General features: G+C 38.0%; 1 protein-coding gene across 3 annotated transcripts in view; it reads left to right on the plus strand.

Annotated features, from left to right (window-relative positions):
• LOC127509843 (repetitive organellar protein-like) overlaps nucleotides 1-23085 on the plus strand; it is a 41531-nt gene that overhangs the window by 15595 nt on the left and 2851 nt on the right. Inside the window, exons 1-6 of one of the 3 annotated variants that reach the window (XM_051888962.1) lie at nucleotides 5387-5444; nucleotides 9710-9869; nucleotides 11061-11120; nucleotides 11492-12052; nucleotides 12123-12728; nucleotides 20109-22132. In XM_051888962.1, coding sequence (XP_051744922.1) covers nucleotides 9821-9869; nucleotides 11061-11120; nucleotides 11492-12052; nucleotides 12123-12728; nucleotides 20109-22132 — 3300 coding nt within the window. In that variant the 5' untranslated portion in view covers nucleotides 5387-5444; nucleotides 9710-9820. Of the gene's footprint in view, nucleotides 1-5386; nucleotides 5445-9709; nucleotides 9870-11060; nucleotides 11121-11491; nucleotides 12053-12122; nucleotides 12729-20108; nucleotides 22133-23085 lie in introns of those variants that run through there. The other 2 variants (XM_051888963.1, XM_051888964.1) reach the window with 2 other exon arrangements.

Raw genomic sequence — 23085 nt, forward strand, 5'->3', positions numbered from 1 at the left:
TTGAGTTAATTAGCTGATTAGAGTGTGGCACCAGGTGTCTTCAATATTGAACCTTTTCACAATATTCTAATTTTCTGAGATACTGAATTTGGGATTTTCCTTAGTTGTCAGTTATAATCATCAAAATTAAAAGAAATAAACATTTGAAATATATCAGTCTGTGTGTAATGAATGAATATAATACACAGAAAGCTTGCCTGTGACAAGATGGCCGCTGGTGATGACGTTAGAGACTCCGCCGTAAGACATCTAGCCTGTATTATGTATATCTATGGATATAGGTGATAATCAAAACCAAGCAGATGTCTTGTTTGTATTTGGCAGAGAATCCGATTGAGGCAGGAACTGTGATCGTAGAGAGGGGGCGGGGCACAACTGCTCATTTGCATTTAAAGGCATATGCGCGAAAACAGCCTGTTCTTGACAGTAGTCAGAAATGGGTATTTACAACATGGGTTTATAAATGATCTGTGAGGTATTTTAAGCTGAAACTTCACAGACACATTCTGGGGACACCTGAGACTTAAATTACATCTTGTGAAATGGACATAATATGGGACCTTTAAAAAGTACATGCACCATTAAAACACAATGTTACGAGTGAGCGAGCTGACTGTTACAAGATGGCCGCCAGGTGCGGACGTCGACCTCCATTGGCCAGCAGCGTGGACGAGACTAGCCTTTATTATGTATATCTATGCCTATATCGCGACCACTCTCACGGATAGCATAGTTCTTCTTTCATTTTTAAAGTTTATTATTTCCACTCGTTTCAGTTTAAACATCTAATGGATCATTTTCTGAGCGCACTTATCTTTAGCGCACACACACAGACTGTCAGATGTCAAGTCTCGTGAGTGACTTCTCTTTCACATTTATTTTGTTTTGTTTAAATTGTCAAATACACACAAGGTTCTGTCAAAAACACATAGTTCACATAAACACAGTCAGTTATGTCTGTAAACGTAAATAGCAGGTTACAGAAATCGTATGTGTAGATCTGTGGCACATTCCCTTCATAAATAAAACTAATCCATTGTGTTCAGCAGCTCAGATGTAGTTAAATGAAGACTGTTATGTTCACTCTTACACACAGCTCACCGAGGACGGAAGGGCAGAACTGTCAGTCAGTGGGCGTGGGCGGGGCATGAGTAATGTGACGTCACATTACTCCAACGAATTTAGAGGGTATGCATAGACGTCACTTTCCCGCCGGAACGCACTCCCTCAGCTGGACTGAGTGGTAAAAGAACCTGCTGCATGACTGGATTTAATAGAGGAAACTGAGAAAACACGAGTAAAACAAACGATTACACTAAAGGTTGGACTCGAAAGTGTTCCTTATGACATGTCAAAGAAACCTAATCCATGGATATTGACATGCAGCCAGGAGTCGTGTTTCCTGACATTTATATGTGCCTGATTTCGACGCTGGGGAAATACATTAAACAAATCTGCCTGTGAATGCTTTTTATAACCACAATATAGGTAGGTCTAAATCGGAGCGATCGCTTATATCAATGTTATATATTTCGTCATATCGTCCAGCCCTAAAACGTGTATAGTTTTTGACAGTGTTTATTTAAAAACACCCAATTATGCAGAATATAAGATGGTAAATATTTAATTGATGAGTTGTCAACACAATATATAACAATACAATAAACAGGGTATGATTTTACCCCAAAATCCAACATTTTGACAAAAAAGATAACTGCAAATCCATGTTTCTCTGCCTGAAGTCCAGTTTTTTTTTCTGTGAATTGCAGCAATCAATTTGCTTCTTTTTTCTGTAGCTTTTGGCATTCCTTAAAAATATACCTCAGATTTTGTGTCAAAGCTATTTGTACAGTCAATCGCAAAGCTTTTTCCCCATTTTGGATGTGTTTTGTGTGTTTTTCGCCGCATTCACGCTGAAAACCAATGCTGCCACTCTGTCTTTTTGCCACTCAGTGGGCGTGACCGCAGTCATACCGGCCGACGGTGACGTCACGTGCATACCCTATACACTAACAAGAAGCTACAGTCAATTCCATTGCAACACCGCGCCCAGCAGCAGCCCTGCGTTTCCGCCATTTTGGGGTGAAAGCGAGTCGGCAGTCCACTAGTTTCTATGGCGATATCAGCTGCTTTGTTAAAAAAAAAAAAAAAAAAAAAAAAACGTACATTAAAGCTGAAATCCAACCTGAATGATGACAACACAGAATAAAATACTATCACTAGTGATCATCAAATCCTTTTTTACATTTTATTTTACATACTTTGTGTTTAAGTCTTCCACTTTTTTCACAAAACCTTTGTTATAGAAACCAAGTCAGTTTGGGTTAAAATTCTTTAAAAGGCTACACTGAATTATTACCAACAAATGAAATTAAATTAAGGACATGCATCAGAAAAATTGGAAATGTTGGACAATAAATATATGAATATAACAGCTTGATTTTGCAGTGTTGTCTAATGTCCGTTAAAGCAAAAGTGTCCAAAAGTGTGAATTATGCGATAACGGACACAGCAATGCATCATGTATTATAAGATCATTATGTTTGTAGCGTGATCCATTAAAACGTACAATATATATATTTCAATTCAGACCTAGATTCTATTATTACTATTACTTCACTAGGTCTGAAATATATTGTTCGCTGCAAACATGATGATCTTAAATGTATTAATTATTAATTTACTATTAATAAATGTGTAAAGTTGCATAAAATGGAAATACTCAATAAAGTAGGCTAACGTTACCTCAGATGGTTGAATGGTTGGATTTCACAACTGGTAAAATAAAACATATATAAGACAATACAACATTTACTGTAGGAGCCATACTATTTACTGGTGACTTAATTTAAAAAACTGTTCTATTGCGCTTCTGATTTGGCAGTGAAATTTGCCGATTTTGGGTGCGGAAGGATCCTATGGTCCAGTTAGTATTTTCAGCCCATAATGGCGGCCGCGCTACCGGAGCGCCATCTAGTGGCTGTTACCCAAAAAGTATCAAAGTGTCGCCTCTTGGGTTCTAAGCTCTTTGCTGAGGGCGGAAGGGCAAGGACTGTCAGTCAGTGGGCGTGGGCGGGGCATGGGTAATGTGACGTCACATTACTCAGAGAATCAAAACGGCTTGTCTAATGAGACTGCTTTGGTTTAATGGGGATTTTAAAAAAAGTAGTGTTCACACACTGCCAACACATTTATATCCAAACACCTTGTAAAAGTGGATGTAGCATAGGTGAACTGACCTTTATGTTGTATAACTAGTTTTGTGTTACGAAGACATGAGACGGTTATAAGGGTTTAATTCCCCTTTAAACAACATGACTCATATAGAAAGTCACTGCTACATTCATTTTATCACCTGATAAAACTCTCATAGACGCTGTAAAGTAAGTGTGTGTGTGTTTAGCTTCTAGCTTGTAACCTTCAACCTCAACATTTCCTGCACAGGTCTTTCCGTTTACCTCCTCGACTCTGATTTGACTTTTATTTCACAGCAGTGATTTTGTATGGTGAATATGAAGCCATGATCACAGACTGAGAGAGTTTAGAGATGATCACCAGATCACCTACGCATTACATATGAAATAATCTTTGAACTAATTACTGCTGTTTACTTAGCTATCACTATTATTTAAGTCCTTAAATCCATATTCAATAGCAAGCAAGAACAGTGCATTATGAAGCTCTTATCACAATGATAAAATCCCTATTTGTGTCTACTGATAATGTGCACTTACAGTAACATTGTGGGTTATTTGTGATATAATTCAACACCTTTGTATCTGAAGGGTCTATATTGGTACCTTAAAAGGTATAGTTGAGCTTGAAAGTTTACATACCCCTTGCAGAATATGCAAAAATGTTAATCATTTTAACAAGATAAGGATCATGAAAATTGAATGTTATTTTTATTTAGTGTCCTGAATAAACTATTTCACATAAAAGATGTTTACATAAAGTAAATGACAAAAAAAAAAAAAAAAAAGCTGAATTTATAAAAATTACTCTATTCAAAAGTTTAAATATCCTTGGTTTTCAATACTGTGTGGTTACCTGGATGATCCATTACTGTTTTTATGTTTTGTGATGGTTGTTCAAGAGTCTCTTGTTTGTTCTGAGCAGTTAAACTGAGCTCTGTTCTTCAGAAAAATCCTCCATGTCCTGCAAATTCTTCAGTTTTCAAGCATTTTTAACATATTTGAACCCTTTCCAGCAGTGACTGTATGATTTTGAGATCCATCTTTTCACACTGAGGACAACTGAGGGACTCAAACACAACTATTAAAAAAGGTTCAAACATTCACTGATGCTCCAGAAGGAAACACGATGTAGTCGGGGTGAAAACTTTTGAACAAAAAGATAATGTGCAGATTTTTTTTTTTTTTTTTAAGATCATATTTTTAAATTTATAACTGCCCTTCGGAAACTACGGAAGATCAGAGAACAGAGCTCAGTTTAACTGCTCAGGACAAACAAGGGACTCATGAACAACCATCACGCAACAAATAAACAGTCATGGATCATCCAGATAACCACCCACAGTATTAAGAATCAAGGGTATGTAAACTTTTGAGCTCAACTGTACATATTAGTACCTATAAGGTACAAAAGTGTAACTTTTGTAAAGGTATACCACCACAGTGACAGCTTTTATACATTTATTTCTGAAAGTGAAACCACCTTGGCCAGACTTCACAATTCAAACATGCCCAGCCGAACCCCAGAACAAAACCCAAGCTAGACCAAATCAAATTATTCAAACACAGAAAGAACAAGATCTAAAACATTAGCCAGAGGCAACAGCAAAACAGGATAAATGCACCCCACTAATCAAAGAATGAAGTGGAACAGAAATGCACTTTAAGAACATGACTAAATGATACACAAATGAGGATGACATTTACCCCACTTTAAAACCAATTAAAACTTCAATCTGCAACACAAGGAAAAACTCCCACAGTTGATAGGTGAAACCTCAGCACACTCAAACCTCGATACCAGTGAAGTCCTAAAGAAACATGAAGAAAATACTCAAACATTTGAGTAAATAATACAGCAAATCATTAGTTTTCTTATTATACACCTTGTGCAAGACATTGTAAGAAAAGAGTCAGCCAAATGTAAATGTAAATTTTGAATATCTTGAGGGTGAGAGGTGTGATGTAATTGTAACATTAAAATTAGTAGAGATATTACACTGTTCTATTGTTATGTTTCACTATTATGTACATATTTGTGTTGTTGAAACTCTTTATGGCCAGCTGCTGTTTTCTTATTTATTCACACTGTCTCATTTCCACAGTAATTGTACTTTGCGACTTTGACCTGCACAACAGTAAAAAAATTTAACCTTTGTATTGTAACTGACTCCACCCGCACATACAGCTTTGATGTTGGCAATAAGGAAAGAAACTTGAATTTCTACATGATGACATGTCGACATACAGGTATGAAATTTCCTTATAAAAACCTTAGAAACATAAATGTATATAATGTGAAATGTAAATGTTTATGTAATGTATGTAAATAATTATGAATGTAATTAATGACTGTATAGGCTGCAAAAAGGGCAGTTGATGAATTAACTATTTTAATGTTTTAAAGTATGAATGTTTCATGTAATTAATATGGGCTCATAACACTGCTTAAGAATTATAGTACAGTTTGAAAATTCAGTAACACTTTACAATAAGGTTCATTAGTTAACAATCTTATAATGAACTGCACTTCTGCAGCATTTATTCATTTTTGTTAATGTTATTTCAACATATACTAATGCATTATTAAAATCAAGAGTTGTATTTGTTAACATTAGTTAACGCATTGTGAAGTAACAAACAAACTAACAGACGTATTTTTACTAACTAACATTGACAAAGATTAACAAATACAGTAACAAATGTATTGCTCATGGTTAGTTCATGTTAGTAAATACATTAACTAATGTTTAACTAATGAACCTCATTGGAAAGTATTTTACTGAAAATTCTTTTCAAAGTACATATGTATGCCACACTACAGGACAATTTAAATTGAACATGGCCATTTTATAGATTATAAGATAACAATTGGCATTTGACTTTCAAGCCCCCTTTATATTGTTGTAATATCAATATAAATTTAAAACACAAATTGAAACAACTATTGGAATCGTCGTAAAAAAAGAAAAGAAAAATAAATGATAATAAAAATAAAAGAGAGCCAAAAACATACATTTTAACTGACTGTTCATCTTCAAATTGTACTGAATGTAAAAAAAAGTAGTAAAGCGTAATTTGTTAGACTACAGACCAGCATGATATAATGCCAGATGCTGTTTTATTTGTTGCAACAGAATAATTATTAATTTTAAATTATTATTTTGTATTCAACGCTGGGGACATATACTAGAAAGACTGCAGGGCCAGTCTGTGAAATAGGCAGTACAGACAAGTGCACTCACAGACTTCACTTTCCTGATTGAGGTGGATGGCCGAATTCCCATGACACATGATAACTTAACATTATAGCCTGCCATATAGCCAGAAAGACCAAAGTCCTCTGGTGCTCAGGGAAGAAAAATAAGAAGAAAAGAGGAAGAGAACAGGATAAAGACAGAAGTAATGTAATGTAATGAAAAATAGTTTATTTAATTGTATAGTGTGTAGAGCAGTGCTTCCCAAACCTGTCCTGGAGGACCCCCAGCCCTGCACATTTTGTATGTCTCCCTATTTCTGACACACCCATTTCAGGTCTTGCTGTCTCTACTAATGAGCACATGAGTTGGATCAGGTGTAAAAGATGTGGGAGACATACAAAATGTGCAGGGCTGGGGGTCCTCCAGGACAGGTTTAAGAACCACTGGTGTAGACGATACTAGTAAAGTTTGTTAATTTGAAATAGCTAGCTATCTAGCTAGATATAACAGTTACTTTTACATTAAAACAGCAACATTTTATGTAAAATTCACTTTAAAAACATCTACATTTCTCAGTTTTATTCATGGTATTTAACATGAAAAATGTGCCATGGTTTAGTGGAAGACTGCTGCCATCTACTGGAAAACTAAAAATTAAACAGTATGCTAGAGAAGTCACAAAGGCCACAAAGGTCAGACTGAGCATTGTTAAATGGGACGGTCTAGCCTATGCACTACTGTTCTTGTCACCTAGCAACTGTCACAGCTGCCATTATTGAGTCGTAGTAAAGTTTGTACTGGACTTTTGTAAATGTTGTATTCAACTGCCTAAAAACAAAACAGGGTTCATAACCTGTCTAAATATGTTCACCATGGTCCATTTATGTGCATAATAAAGTGTAATATAAACTATATAAAAATGCATCTTGGTAATAGGTGTCAACATTTGAACCTCTTTTTATATATATATATATATATATATATATATATACACACACACACACACACACACACAGGTACTGGTCATATAATTAGAATATCATCAAAAAGTTGATTTATTTCACTAATTCCATTCAAAAAGTGAAACTTGTATATTATATTCATTCATTACACACAGACTGATATATTTCAAATGTTTCTTTCTTTTAATTTGGATGATTATAACTGACAACTAAGGAAAATCCCAAATTCAGTATCTCAGAAAATTAAAATATTACTTAAGACCAATACAAAGACAGGATTTTTAGAAATCTTGGCCAACTGAAAAGTATGAACATGAAAAGTATGAGCATGTACAGCACTCAATACTTAGTTGGGGCTCCTTTTGCCTGAATTACTGCAGCAATGCGGCGTGGCATGGAGTCGATCAGTCTGTGGCACTGCTCAGGTGTTATAAGAGCCCAGGTTGCTCTGATAGTGGCCTTCAGCTCTTCTGCATTGTTGGGTCTGGCATATCGCATCTTCTTCTTCACAATACCCCATAGATTTTCTATGGGGTTAAGGTCAGGCGAGTTTGCTGGCAAAATTAAGAACAGGGATACCATGGTCCTTAAACCAGGTACTGGTAGCTTCACTGTGTGCAGGTGCCAAGTCCTGTTGGAAAATGAAATCTGCATCTCCATAAAGTTGGTCAGCAGCAGGAAGCATGAAGTGCTCTAAAACTTCCTGGTATACGGCTGCGTTGACCTTGGACCTCAGAAAACACAGTGGACCAACACCAGCAGATGACATGGCACCCCAAACCATCACTGACTGTGGAAACTTTACACTGGACCTCAAGCAACGTGGATTGTGTGCCTCTCCTCTCTTCCTCCAGACTCTGGGACCCTGATTTCCAAAGGAAATGCAAAATTTACTTTCATCAGAGAACATAACTTTGGACCACTCAGCAGCAGTCCAGTCCTTTTTGTCTTTAGCCCAGGCGAGACGCTTCTGACGCTGTCTGTTGTTCAAGAGTGGCTTGACACAAGGAATGCGACAGCTGAAACCCATGTCTTGCATACGTCTGTGCGTAGTGGTTCTTGAAGCACTGACTCCAGCTGCAGTCCACTCTTTGTGAATCTCCCCCACATTTTTGAATGGGATTTGATTCACAATCCTCTCCAGGGTGCGGTTATCCCTATTGCTTGTACACTTTTTTCTACCACATCTTATCCTTCCCTTCGCCTCTCTATTAATGTGCTTGGACACAGAGCTCTGTGAACAGCCAGCCTCTTTTGCAATGACCTTTTGTGTCTTGCCCTCCTTGTGCAAGGTGTCAATGGTCGTCTTTTGGACAACTGTCAAGTCAGCAGTCTTCCCCATGATTGTGTAGCATACAGAACTAGACTGAGAGACCATTTAAAGGCCTTTGCAGGTGTTTTGAGTTAATTAGCTGATTAGAGTGTGGCACCAGGTGTCTTCAATATTGAACCTTTTCACAATATTCTAATTTTCTGAGATACTGAATTTGGGATTTTCCTTAGTTGTCAGTTATAATCATCCAAATTAAAAGAAAGAAACATTTGAAATATATCAGTCTGTGTGTAATGAATGAATATAATATACAAGTTTCACTTTTTGAATGGAATTAGTGAAATAAATCAACTTTTTGATGATATTCTAATTATATGACCAGCACCTGTGTATATATATATATAAATTTGTAATAATAATCATATATTAATTTTGAGGCTGCATTTGAAGGAGCCTTTGAATTGGGACAGCTTTCGTCATGTTGTGGTGACGCAATCAGCCTTTAAATGCGCCCTTGAAGGATCCAGCCTTTGAGTTGGGACGCAGCTAATGAATTCATGTTTTGCACATGCTAGATGTAAGCATCTTCAACAGTGTATTTAGGTTACCATCTGTAAAAATTATTATCCCTTAAAAACACTTATCCCAATTATACTTTTTAAATCCCATATCAAACTTGACCTGGTAAACAATAAAAGGTTAGACATGGAACTGCAATTTAAATTCTTTCAAATAAAAAATATAAAATCACATTTATTATATGGCTTGCAGGATCTGCAATGTTAAGTTAGACTTACCTGAAAAACATAAATCACTGTTCATCTTACAAAATCACCCCAATCATTCTAGAATGATCAATTCCTTGCAAATAGAGCTGTTCAAGTCATCTGGTGAAGTTTTCACATCGCAATATATAATGCAGAAAAACAAAATATAGCAATGTAATTTTTTCCTATTTCATGCAGCCTCAATTCTTGAACTGAGCACAGTATTTAAAGGGAGCTTACATTATAAATGTATGTTTTAACATTAGATGTCATTCCCCACTGTCCCATCAAACAATTTACATTTATGCTTCAGCAGATGGTTTTGTCTAAAGGCTCATACAGTGAATTCAACCTGAAAGTTTGATCAATGTTTGAGCCTCATGAAATGAAGAGAGTCTCAGGACTGTGAAGAATCTCTTACAAGATGTCAGGAGTTACAGAAGATGATCTGCATCTAAACATGTCCAGCACAGGTGATAAACACAGACAACACAGGTTTTCAAATGACTGGGATTCTATTACAGAATTCAAATTTCTTGAAGCACTTTATTTACGTGAAGATATTTATTATCGATTATAGATTATTATAAATGGAGATATATATATAATATCTGATGAAGTCTCGAGACAAATTCTTAATTGCATTTTCAGTGAAAATTAGCTCTTATCTTTTCATTTGTTCAGAGAAACAACACTGTTTCTCCTTTCTTTAGTAGCTATGTTTACATGCACATTTTTTGTTTCAATTGGACTGAATTAATTCCGATTGATGAATCTAAATGTAGTGTTTATATGAGCACTAAATAAAGTGAAAGGGTGGTGTGCGGGTTTATGTCACAAGCTTCAAATCAGAATTGATTTTTTGATTTGCACACATGGCACGAATATACAGTGTTTCCCACTAACCATTCTCCTACATTGGTTGTTTATTTGTTTTAAATGACAGACTTAATATTTATCCATTTCTGGTCATAATTTGGTGACAATGAGCATATGAACCATGGTGCCTAGCTGTTTATATTTATCACTTATAAAAATGCCCCTGCCTGTGCCCAAAACAAGTTGTCTATGGATGAGAATCTGAAACAAGGACTCATGAGAATTTTAGAATGACAGGACACTTGTTTATATGACAGTTTATTCACTTAATTCAACAGGAGGAAAAGCTCGTTCTACGCGTCATACGTCATTACACTATTTCTACATCATTGCACAAGTGCAGCGGTTTTTAATATGAACAAGTGTTTACATGCACACTCAATCGTATTAGAAAAGGAACAAAGCATCCCTTTCAATCCAATCAAAATTTCATTCGGATTGAGATCAGTCTGATCGATTAATGCATTTACATGAAAGCATTTCAGTCCAACTGAGCCATCAATATGATTACTAACAGATTATTTGGTTGCATGTAAACATAGCCAGTAATTCTGTTCATTTTTCATCAGGCGTCTTCAATAATGCTTAATTCATTCATTTACTCACTTAATTATCTCATTAACTCTAACAGTGCTTCAGTGTTAACTTTGCTGGTGGTTCCCACATTAACAGAGCAGTGTTAATTTAACACTGGGGATTTTGCTGTACTTCCACTTTGAATAATATTGCTGATTGAAAAAATGTTACTGTTATGGAGTCAAATATAATGATTTGTTTTTATACAGTGACTGCTTTCCAGAATCCTGATTGTAGGAGAGAAGAGAGCCTAAGCCCACCTCCTTTGAGTAAGTTTGAGTATAGATCAGGGGTGTCCAAACTCGGTCCTGCGGGGCTACTTTCCTGCAGAGTTTAGCTCCAACTTACCACAACACACGCCTGAAAGTTTCTAGTATGCCTAAGAGCCTTGATTAGCTGGTTCAGGTATGTTTAATTGGGGTTGGAGCTAAACTTTGCTGGACAGTTGCCCTCCAGGAGCAGGATAGTACACCCCTATTATAGATGAACAAATATATGAAATGATAAAGAGTGTGTAGAAATTATGGGCAATTTACACTGAAAAATGGCCAAAAACACTGAAACATAAGTGCAAAACTGAACCTCAAATATGTCTGCTTCTGTTGACTATTCTTTATATCACATGTGTGCTTTGTTTCAGTGAATCTGAGGATTGTTCTTCTGGGGAAGAGTGTGTCAGAAAACAGTAAAGTGGGAAACTTCCTGTTGGGACGAGCAGCGTTTGACAGTGAAGCTCCTCCAGATGTTGTAGAGAGAGTCGGAGGAAGATTGAAGGACAGACATGTGATAGCCATCAACAGTCCTCAGCTGCTCCAGACAAACATCTCAGATGATCAGTTCACACAGACAGTGAGAGAGTGTGTGAATCTGTCTGATCCAGGACCTCATGTGATCGTTCTGCTCCTCAAACATGATCAGTGTTCAGCAGAAGATCAAGAGTGTGTGGAGAAGGTGCTGGACTCTTTCTCTGAGCGGGTTTATCAACACACCATGGTGCTCACCACACAAGAGTCCACTGAAACCAATGACATCCTACAGAAAATCATTCAGAAATGCTTCAACAGACACTTAAGTCTTCAGACAACCTGCTCTCCTGATGATCTTCTGCAGGCGTTTGAGGACATTGTGAAAATGAATAAGGGACGACACCTGGATTGTGCTGAAAATGAAGCTTCAATGAAACAACAAGGCATGAAAAAATGTGAGTGTGATGATATTTAATGTTTCTAGTGATAAATTCAAGGTTTTGTTAAACTTCCTTCTTCTATCAGTTTCAGATAATGTAAAGCTGAATCTGGTTGTGTGTGGAAGTGATGGGACATTAAAATCCTCCATATCAGAGCTGATCCTGCAGCAGACAGACAGAAGATCAGACATGGAGCTTCATGGACGTCAGATCAGTCTGGTGGAGCTTCCAGCTCTGTTCAACACTCGTCTCTCAGAGGAGGAAGTGATGCGTGAGACTCTCAGCTGTCTGTTTCTCTGTGATCCTGGAGTTCATGTTTTCCTCCTCATTATTCCTGATGCTCCACTGACCAATGAAGACAAAGCAGAAATGGAGGCAATCAAAAGGATATTCAGCTCAAAAATCAACAAACACATGATGATCCTCATAATGCAGAATTCAGAGCATCAGACAGCAGAACTCAATGAAGAAACACAGTCTGTCATTGAGAGTTTTGGAGGACGACATCATTTCTTTGGTCCTAACACACAAGTGTCCACATTGATGGAGAACATTGAGAAGATGGTGAAAGAAAACAGAGGAGAGTTTTTCTCCACAGAGACATTTATTGAGGCACAGATGAAAAAACTGCTGCAATTTGAAGAGATGAAGAAGAAAATTCATTCACTAGAGACACATTTACTGTCACCAGGTAATGACCACAAAATCAGCTCGGGTCTTTAACTATACAGCTTGAAATCCCAAAATCCCAGGTATTCTGACTACACAAAAACAAGGTTAAAAGTCAAGTTTTCCACAGGAAAAGCAGATGCCTAGAATATTCAAGCTGATCATTTTGGTCAATCACAAAGCTACTCTGGAGCAGTGAGACAGTGAGTGCGTTTACATGGACCCTAATAATCCGATCATAATAAGAATAGAAGCACAATCAGAATTAAAAAAAAAAAAAAAAAAAATCATATGTGATCATGTCAATTGGATGGAATCGGCCAAATCCAATGAAAATTGTAAAGGGTGGTTCATTCCTTTTGTAATCTGAGCAAGAGGACATGTAAACACTTGATGAGAGTTGTTCCTAGAGACAAAATTCTAGGAAAATTCTTAGAAATGTGGGTAATTTCCTCTTAAAATTTAAGTAAAGTTCCTAGTAAAGAAAAAAGTAAAACATCTTAACCCTTAAAAGAGGTCTTAAGGTCCAAAATTGTTAGGAGTATGGACGAGGACTTTTAAGATGCTTAAGAGTTTCTGTAGCAGCGGCGAAAATGGCCGAGACGCAAAGAGGGAGAAGAAATGTGTTGGACAATGCATGATAGTGAGTTAAAGGGATAGTTCATCCAAAAATGAAAATTTGATTTTTATCTGCTTACCCCCTGGGCATCCAAGATGTAGGTGAATTTGTTTCTTCAGTAGAACGCAAATGATGATTTTTAACTCCAACCGTTGCAGTCTGTCAGCCGTATGATCCATTGAAATGGTAACACCATCTCTGAGAGTAAAAAAAACATGCACAGACAAATCCAAATTACACCCTGTGGCTCGTGATGGCACATTAATGTCCTAAGACACGAAACGATCGGTTTGTGCGAAAAACCAAACAGTATTTATATCATTTTTTACCTCTAATACACCACTATGTCCAACTGCCCTCCACATCCGGCTAGTGAGGTCTGACCGCGCTCTGACAACGGAAGTGATGTCTCGCACTCATTGAAGTATAAGCGCAAGAGATCACTTCCGTCATCAGAGCGCGTTTTTTGACCTCACTAGCCGGATGTGCAGGGCAGTTGGACATAGTGGTGTTTTTATTGTAATTGTTTTATTGTAATTGTGATTTTGAAAAACACGATATGTGTGTGAGGTGGCGAGTCCTCAGATCGATATCACAATATCCACCTCCTCAGAGCTGGACATATGAAGTACCGGTGCCTCAACCCGGGGGGAAGAAACCGCAGAGCGTGCTTCCACCTGGGAAAAGGCACTGAACCTGGCAGATAAGGGCAGAGAAAGAGCAGCGCCCATCTCTAACCCCTCTGCCAGATTCATCTGTGAACCCCATGATCTGAGCCGCCGCTTTGCCTCGGCAGAAGCGGTACCCAACCACGAGGAACGCGAGCCGCGGCACCCTCCTCAAAGAGCACATGGCGGGAGTGAAGAGGTTTTATATTAAACTTATCACAATGCATGCAGGCAACCCCCTCGAGGGCTGCCTTGACATACTCCACTCCCATACAAACAACAAAGAGCTCGTGTGTATTCCCACCCGTGAAGTAACGCGTGTAGGAAAAAGCACGCGGTCTGAACTGCTGTGTGCTCGCCATTATAGTTTATTTTATATATACAGGTGCTGGTCATATAATTAGAATATCATCAAAAAGTTAATTTATTTCACTAATTCCATTCAAAAAGTGAAACTTGTATATTATATTCATTCATTACATACAGACTTATATATTTCAAATGTTTATTTCTTTTAATTTTGATGATTATAACTGACAACTAAGGAAAATCCCAAATTCAGTATCTCAGAAAATTAGAATATTGTGAAATAGTTTAATATTAAAGACACCTGGTGCCACACTCTAATCAGCTAATTAACTCAAAACACCTGCAAAGGCCTTTAAATGGTCTCTCAGTGTAGTTCTGTAGGCTACACAATCATGGGGAAGACTGCTGACTTGACAGTTGTCCAAAAGACGACCATTGACACCTTGCACAAGGAGGGCAAGACACAAAAGGTCATTGCAAAAGAGGCTGGCTGTTCACAGAGCTCTGTGTCCAAGCACATTAATAGAGAGGTGAAGAGAAGGAAAAGATGTGGTAGAAAAAAAGTGTACAAGCAATAGGGATAACCGCACCCTGGAGAGGAGTGTGAAACAAAACCCATTCAAAAATGTGGGGGAGATTCACAAAGAGTGGACTGCAGCTGGAGTCAGTGCTTCAAGAACCACTACGCACAGACGTATGCAAGACATGGGTTTCAGCTGTTGCATTCCTTGTGTCAAGCCACTCTTGAACAACAGACAGCGTCAGAAGCGTCTCGCCTGGGCTAAAGACAAAAAGGACTGGACTGCTGCTGAGTGGTCCAAAGTTATGTTCTCTGATGAAAGTAAATTTTGCATTTCCTTTGGAAATCAGGGTCCCAGAGTCTGGAGGGAGAGAGGAGAGGCACACAATCCACGTTGCTTGAGGTCCAGTGTAAAGTTTCCACAGTTAGTGATGGTTTGGGGTGCCATGTCATCTGCTGGTGGTGGTCCACTGTGTTTTCTGAGGTCCAAGGTCAACGCAGCCGTATACCAGGAAGTTTTAGAGCACTTCATGCTTCCTGCTGCTGACCAACTTTATGGACCAACTGTATTTTTCCTTAGTTGTCAGTTATAATCATCAAAATTAAAAGAAATAAACATTTGAAATATATCAGTCTGTGTGTAATGAATGAATATAATATGCAAGTTTCACTTTTTGAATGGAATTATTGAAATAAATCAACTTTTTGATGATATTCTAATTATATGACCAGCACCTGTATATATAATATTTAATCACGCAGAGGTGATCCCAATGTGTATCAACGCAGCGTCGATGTTCCCATGAAAGAGAACGTGTAATTTGTGAAAGGTGTTGCAATTCTCTTTGTTTGAAGAATGTCACTTGGAAGTAGTGCATCATCTGCTATTAACACTCTAGATATTAAGACTTGTCTGCTTGTCTGGGACAAGTGGATTTTTTTGAAGGGGGTAAGAAAAAGAGAATTTTACTTGCCCAACCAGAGAAGTAGTTAGTCTGATTCAAACTTCAGTGACAGAAATAACTAGAGAAGCATTGAAACACAAGAATGAGTCTGATTTTATAAGATGGTGTAAGTGGCGAATGATAATGTAACAAGGTCACGCGGTATTGAGGCTCACACTACTCTTTGAGAGACTCACGTCAGTCGTATAATGCATGTCGATGGGAACTCAATCTATAAGAGTCAAAAAAACATGCACAGACAAATCCAAATTAAACCCTGCGGCTCGTGACGACACATTGATGTCCTAAGACACGAAACGATCGGTTTGTGCGAGAAACCGAATAGCATTTATATCATTTTTTGCATCTAATACACCACTATGTCCAACTGCCTTGTGCAGGGCATCCGGTGCGTGAGGTGTGTACGCGCTCTGGCGTAGTTTAAAGGATTAGTCCACTTTCAAATAAAATGTTCCTGATAATTTACTCACCCCATGTCATCCAAGATGTTCATGTCTTTCTTTCTTTGGTTGAAAAGAAATTAAAGGGGTGGTTCATTGCGATTTCACTTTTTTAACTTTAGTTAGTGTGGAATGTTGCTGCTTGAGCATAAACAGTATCTGCAAAGTTACAGCGCTGAAAGTTCAATGCAAACGGAGAAATTGTCTTTTAAAAGTTATGTCAGTTTAATGCCTACAAAAACAGCCAGTTTGGACTACAACGAGCTTCTTCCCGGGTTGGTGACATCATAAACCCTGCAAAACACGCCCCCGGGAACACGCAACAAAGTGGGCGAGGCCATGTGGCGCAGCATAATGGAAGCGGAAGAGTTGTGTACACCAGATGCGAGCAACGCGTCAAAAGATAATAAAACCCATTATAATAATAATCAGTGATGTTTTCTACACTGGATGCGGCGCTGAAGACAGTGTCCAGAATCTACACGAGTTTAATGCTGGATTTGCACTTTAAAAGCAGAAGCTGCTGTTTATCGGCCCCAAACTGTAAGTACGTTTTATTGTTTGTACATGTCTTTTAAATGTATAGTTCTGTTGCTATTTTTTGGTTGCCAGGACGTAAACAAAGACCAACGCGTTTTTGCTTCGCTAGCCAGTTAGCTAAATTCTATTGCATACTTCTCCAACAAACGCTAACAAACACCAACCAACTTCTATGTTCATAGAAAACAGTTGTTCATGCTATAAATTAAACGATACCTTTACAAAGATGCTACTACTCAGTCATGTATTCGGCTACAGTAAAGCTTTAATCAGGATAAAACCATATATTGAAAGCTAACAAACAGCAGTGACAGCATATCTAAACACTTTGACACAAATACAAAATGAAATACCATTCATAAACGTCCTTTAAAAGCCGCGATTGCAGAGGTTCTGCTTGACCCTCTTCATCTGGGTCTGATTCGGGCTTAATTTGAAACAGCAATATAGACGCCATTATTTACATTTCCACTGAAGCACATGTAACAACTAATGGTAAGGGGCATGGCGTTTCCGGATGCTTCAGCGAATCACAATACACTGGGCCAGCTAACCAATCTGAGCACACTGTGTATTTCAGAGGGAGTGGCTTCATAGAACCAGGAAGTCAAACGAGCTGTTCGAATGACAGTGGAAACAGAGGTGTAGAATAAAGGTAAAACATATGAAAAATATGGCTTTTTTTTAAAAACGAAGCATTAAGACATGTTAAACTGCGCCCCAAAAACACAATCAAGCCTAGGAAAAAGCCAGCGAACCACCCCTTTAAGGTTTTTAAAGAAAACATTCCAGGATTATTCTCCTTATAGTGGACTTCAATGGCCTCCAAATGGTTGAAGTTCAAAATTACAGTTTCAGTGCAGCTTCAAAGGGCTTTAAACGATACTAGACGAGGAATAAGGGTCTTATCTAGACAACCGGTCATTTACTAAGAAAAATACAAATACAAACACAAATGATCGCCTTGCACGTGCTTCCGCTTTCCATATTCTTCAAAAAGCTTAGGCTGTATGTCCTACGCCTTCCCTATTCAACATACGGAATGAACGTGGCACCAGTTCTATTTTTTCTGTAAGTAGAATAGGGAGCATGTGCAATGCAATCATTTGTGTTTGTATTTGTATTTTTTTTTAGAAAATGCATTTTTTACAAAAAGCTAAATTTAAACATTAAATTTTCATTTTTGGGTGAACTATCCCTTTAAGTAATTAAACACAGAGCTTCGTTGTTATTGGAGAGATCACTGTACAGACGCAGGTACACCATCTCTCTCCCCTCTCTCTCATCTACAAATCTCTCTCCTCTCTCTCTATAATGAACTCAAATAAATGCTACTTTTTTCTGTGTCTGATTCAAAGCAGGCAGTATGCCAGATTTAACGAGCCATAACTGACGGAAATCATTTTTACCCTTCCAGTCAAATATGGCGCTGCAAATATCAATAACTGCTTTTATGTTTTAAGTTCTGGCAACTGACTATGTTATTAGCAGGATAATCCATGGCTAGCTCTGCATTAAATGATTTGGTCCCACTTTTATATTAAGTGGCCTTAACTACTATGTAGTTACATAAAAAAATAAGTACAATGTACTTATTGGGTTCATACTGAATTGCAAAACACTTTTGCTGCTATTGATGTGGGATACGGGTAAGGTTAGGGAAAGCTTTGGTGGTATGGGTAGGTTTAGGTGTAAGAGATGGGTCAACAGTGTAATTATAAATGTAATTACAGAAATTAATTACAGATGCGATTACATGCAGGTGTTTTTAAAATATAAGTACAATGTAAAAACATGTATGTACACAATAAGTGCATTGTATCAAATGATTAATTTAATTGTAAGTACATAGTAGTTAAGGCCACTTAATATAAAGTGGGACCAATGATTTTAATGCACTTCACGTTGGGCAGTTCTTTGCCTTCACGTCGTGCATTAAAATAATTTAAAGGTGGGATCAGTAGATTTTGAGAGTGCGCACACAGCATGCTCCTCTGTCCATCAACAGTGCGACTGTGGAGAGCGTGAGCAGCATGAAGTTCCTGGGTATGCACATCACAGAGGACCTCTCCTGGACTAGCAACACTGCAGCACTGGCCAAGAAAGCACAGCAGCATCTCTACTTCCTCCGCAAACTGAGAAGAGCCAGAGCCCTGGCCCCCATCATGTGCACCTTCTACAGAGGCACCATCGAGAACATTCTGACTAGCTGCATCACTGTGTGGTATGGCGCTAGCTTAACTCCCTCCAGACCTGACCCCCCCCCCCGCCCCCCTTCTTTTACCCCACATACATCGGAACTTTCCACCTCCTCCCACTTACAAACTGTGACTCGCACCAGTCACTTTGTGCAGCATTGGATTGATCACTACCTCATCCAGCATTGTCTGCAAACTACCTCTTCTGACACTCTGATTTAAAGACTGTTCCCTGAGCTCTTTATCACTTTAACAGACTGAATAAGCTCGTTTTGCACTACACATATTATTATTATATCTGCACTTTATTTCTTTTATAAATATCCTCATTTGTATATCTGTATAGTTTGTATTTACATATATTTAAACTGTATTTATTTGTATTGTTATGTCTACTGTTAGTGTTTAGTGTTAACTGTATGCACCAAGGGTCTGAGAGTTACGCAATTTCAATTCTATGTATGTATGTACTGTATATGTGGTAGAATTGACAATAAAGCAGGCTTTGACTTTGAAGTTTACTTAATGATTCAGCATTTTGAATGAATCGGTTGAAATATGAATCTCTCAGTAAGTGACTTGCTGCTACCTACTGGTGGTTTAGATTCATGTTTAGAATTATAAGTGCACTTTTCCCAACAATTCCTATTTTTATATGATAAAAAAAATCTCATACATTAAATTAATTGATTGTTACAGCCATACAGTGTTTTATTATATTTGAATTTATTGATAAAATGCAAGAATTTGACTTGAAAGATGACACATAAATTAAATAATGTTAAAAAAGGTTAAGATCAGGTAAATAACGCCTTGGGGTAAATATGCAGAGTTAATCTAGTCAAAGTCAGTGTAATGCCTTAGTTATGTTCTTCCATCTCTAATATATTTTCCTAATTGAAAAGTCATTATAAAAAAGCAGTTATCAAAGACGTTGCTGGTCTAGTGAGTTTTCACTCTATGCCATCTTCATCCTTCACTCTTTCTGGCTGGATGACCAGAGTCTCAGGTGATCTCCCGTCACTGCGCTTATTTACTCACATGTTAAGAGCAAGTTGTGATGATTACTGATGAAAATTTCACTAGACTTCATTAAACATCTGTGATGTTTGCATTAACCCTGGTGCGTTTTCTCTTGTACAGGTTTAACAGAGAGTGAAGATGACCTGAGGATTGTGCTACTGGGAAAAACTGGAGTTGGGAAAAGTGCAACCGGAAACACAATCTTAGGAAATGATGCATTTACAGCAGAAACATCTCATAAGTCAGTTACTAAAGAGAGTCGGAGAGAATCATCTGAAATTAATGGTCGACACGTTACTGTGATCGACACTCCAGGACTGTTTGATACTGAACTTACTAATGAGGAGATCCAGAGAGAAATCAGCCACTGCATCTCCATGATCCTGCCTGGACCACATGTGTTTCTCCTACTGATTCCACTGGGACGATTCACTAAAGAAGAAGCAAAATCAGTGAAGATCATCCAAGAGACGTTCGGTGAGAAATCTCTAATGTACACCATGGTACTCTTCACCAGAGGAGATGATCTGAAGGACAAAACCATTGAACAGTTTCTGGGAGAACCTGGATCTCCTTTGATGAATCTGATTGAAGCATGTGGAAACAGATTCCATGTGTTCAATAATAATCAGACTGGAGACCGAAAACAGGTGACTGATCTACTGGAGAAGATAGACAACATGGTGACAGCGAACGGAGGGAGTTTCTACTCATGTAAGATGTTCAGACAGATGGAAAGAGAGAAACAAGAACAACAGATGAAGATCCTGATGGACAGAGTCAGAGAAAAGGAAGAGGAGATGAAGAAACTAGAAGAAGAGAAAGAGAGAATGAAAATGATGATGAAGGAAGAAAGACAGAATCATGACAAAGAGAGGAAAATAAGAGAAGATGAATTTAAAAGAGAAATAAGAGAACAAGAGAAACATCAGAGAGAGATACGAGACGAGATGAGACGAGAGCGAGAGACATTTAAACATGAAATAGAGGATCATGAAAAAGAGAGAAAGAAAATAGAAAAAGAATATGCAGAAAGAGAAGAACAATATAAAACATTAATAAAAGAGAAAGAGGAGAAAGAAAGAGAGATCCGTGAGGAGATGAAGAGAGAATGTGAAGAATGGGAGAAACAGAAACTACAGGAAAAGACAAGAAGAGAGGAAGAGGATGAGAAAAGAAGAGAAAAAGAACAGAGAGTTTGTGATGAATTTAATCAGAGACTGAAAGAAGAGAAAGAGAGAATGGAAAGAGAGAAAGAAGATCTTCAATCTAAACAGGAAGCAGAAAAAAACAAGATGAAGATGATGATGGAGAAACTGAACAGAGAAAGAGAAGAACTGATGAACAAACATGAAGAAGAGAAAGTGAAAATGATGATGATGATGGAGGAAGAGCGAAAGAATCATGACAAAGAGAGAAAGAGGAGAGAAGAAGAATTCAGAGAGAGAGAAGAAAGACAAAAAAGAGAAATGAATGACAAAGAGGAGCAAGAGAGAGAGATGAGGGAGAACACAAAAAGAGAACAAGAGATGTTTAAAAATGAAATTAAAACAATTAGGCAAGAAAAAGAGAATGTGAAGAAAGAAAAAGAAACCCTTAAAACTGAATACATTACAGAAATAGAGAGACTAATGAAGAAAATAGAGGATGAAAGACAGAATAATGATACAGAGAGAAAGAGAAGAGAAGAAGAGTTTAATGAAAGGGAAGAACAATATAAAACACAAAAAATGAAACACAAAGAGGAGAGAGAGGAACAGATGCGCAAAATTAAGAGAGAACAAGAGGAATTGGAGAAACAGAAACTAGAGGAAAAGATCAGAAAAGAAGAAGATGAGAAAAGGAGAGAGAGAGAAAAGCAGATTGCTGATGAACAGATTCTGAGACTGAAGAGTGAAATGGAGGAAATAATCAGAGAGAAAGAGAGAATAGAAAGAGAAAGACAAGGAAAACTAGAGGATTTAGAAAAGAGACTGAAAGAAGAAATAAACTTGAGAGAAGATCAATTGAAGACTTTTGAAGAAGAATTGAAACTCCTTGAACAACTTCATGAAGATGAGCTAAAGAGAAGACAAGTGGAGTGGAGAGAGGAATATGAAAGAGAGAAAGAGGAGATGAAGAAGATCTGCTCTGATTCACTACAGGTGAGTGTTCATGTCACTTTTGGTCTTTAAGCTTAAGAAAACGTATCATGTTTCGTATGCAACCATGGCTCCCTGAGAACAGGGAACGAGACACTGTGTCATAGCGCTATGGGGAATGCCTCCTCTTGAACCGGTGTCTGAAACTCTTATCAAATCACAGCAATCATACTGGCAGGCAACAGCCTATGACATCACTACTAATGCGACCCGAATGCACATAAGGGGTGCCTAGAGAACAAGTCATCCACTTTTCGTCTAGGGACTGTTCAGCAGTCCTGAGGCAAGGAGATGCAGTGTCTCGTTCCCTGTTCTCAGGGGACCATGGTTACATGTGTAACCTGAAACGTTCCCTTTCGAAAGGGAACTTGCACTGCGTCGAAACACTATGGGGAATGATATACCCACACCGCCATGCTGAGGGGAGTGCATGCAAAAGAATGGCTGGCACAAATGTCAGAAAAAGCTATTTCAACTGAAATGCCAGGATCACTCCCCCTACGGGTCACAGGTCAATAGGCTGTCAGTGACAGCATTCCCTACGGCCAACACTCAAGCTATAAGCCTCAAAGAGGCCTCCAAATTCCTAGAGGCCTACCAAGGCCACTAAAAGGCTTGGAACCAACAACTTTAAACAGGAAATGTGGGTTCCTAATGAGAGGCATACCTCTCCAGCTCCATCAACCCCCTTTATTCCTTTCTATAGGGAGCAGAGGTCACTGAATTTATAACGGATCTCACCAATGGTGAGGTGACCTAAAAAGCTTGACCTGAGACTTTAGAGAGTGGAGGCTTAAATGTAAAAGTGGTCTGCCATACTCTGCAGTTTGAAAGGATGCGCTCACTATGAAGCTCTGTCACCCAAACAAACAACACAAAAGTTGTGTGTGTGATTAAATTTCAAAAAGCTCGATTGAACACAAATCCGCACATCACTCAAAATGTTATATAAAGCA

This window comes from Ctenopharyngodon idella, chromosome 3 (genome assembly GCF_019924925.1).
Source record: "Ctenopharyngodon idella isolate HZGC_01 chromosome 3, HZGC01, whole genome shotgun sequence".
Taxonomy (NCBI): domain Eukaryota; kingdom Metazoa; phylum Chordata; class Actinopteri; order Cypriniformes; family Xenocyprididae; genus Ctenopharyngodon; species Ctenopharyngodon idella.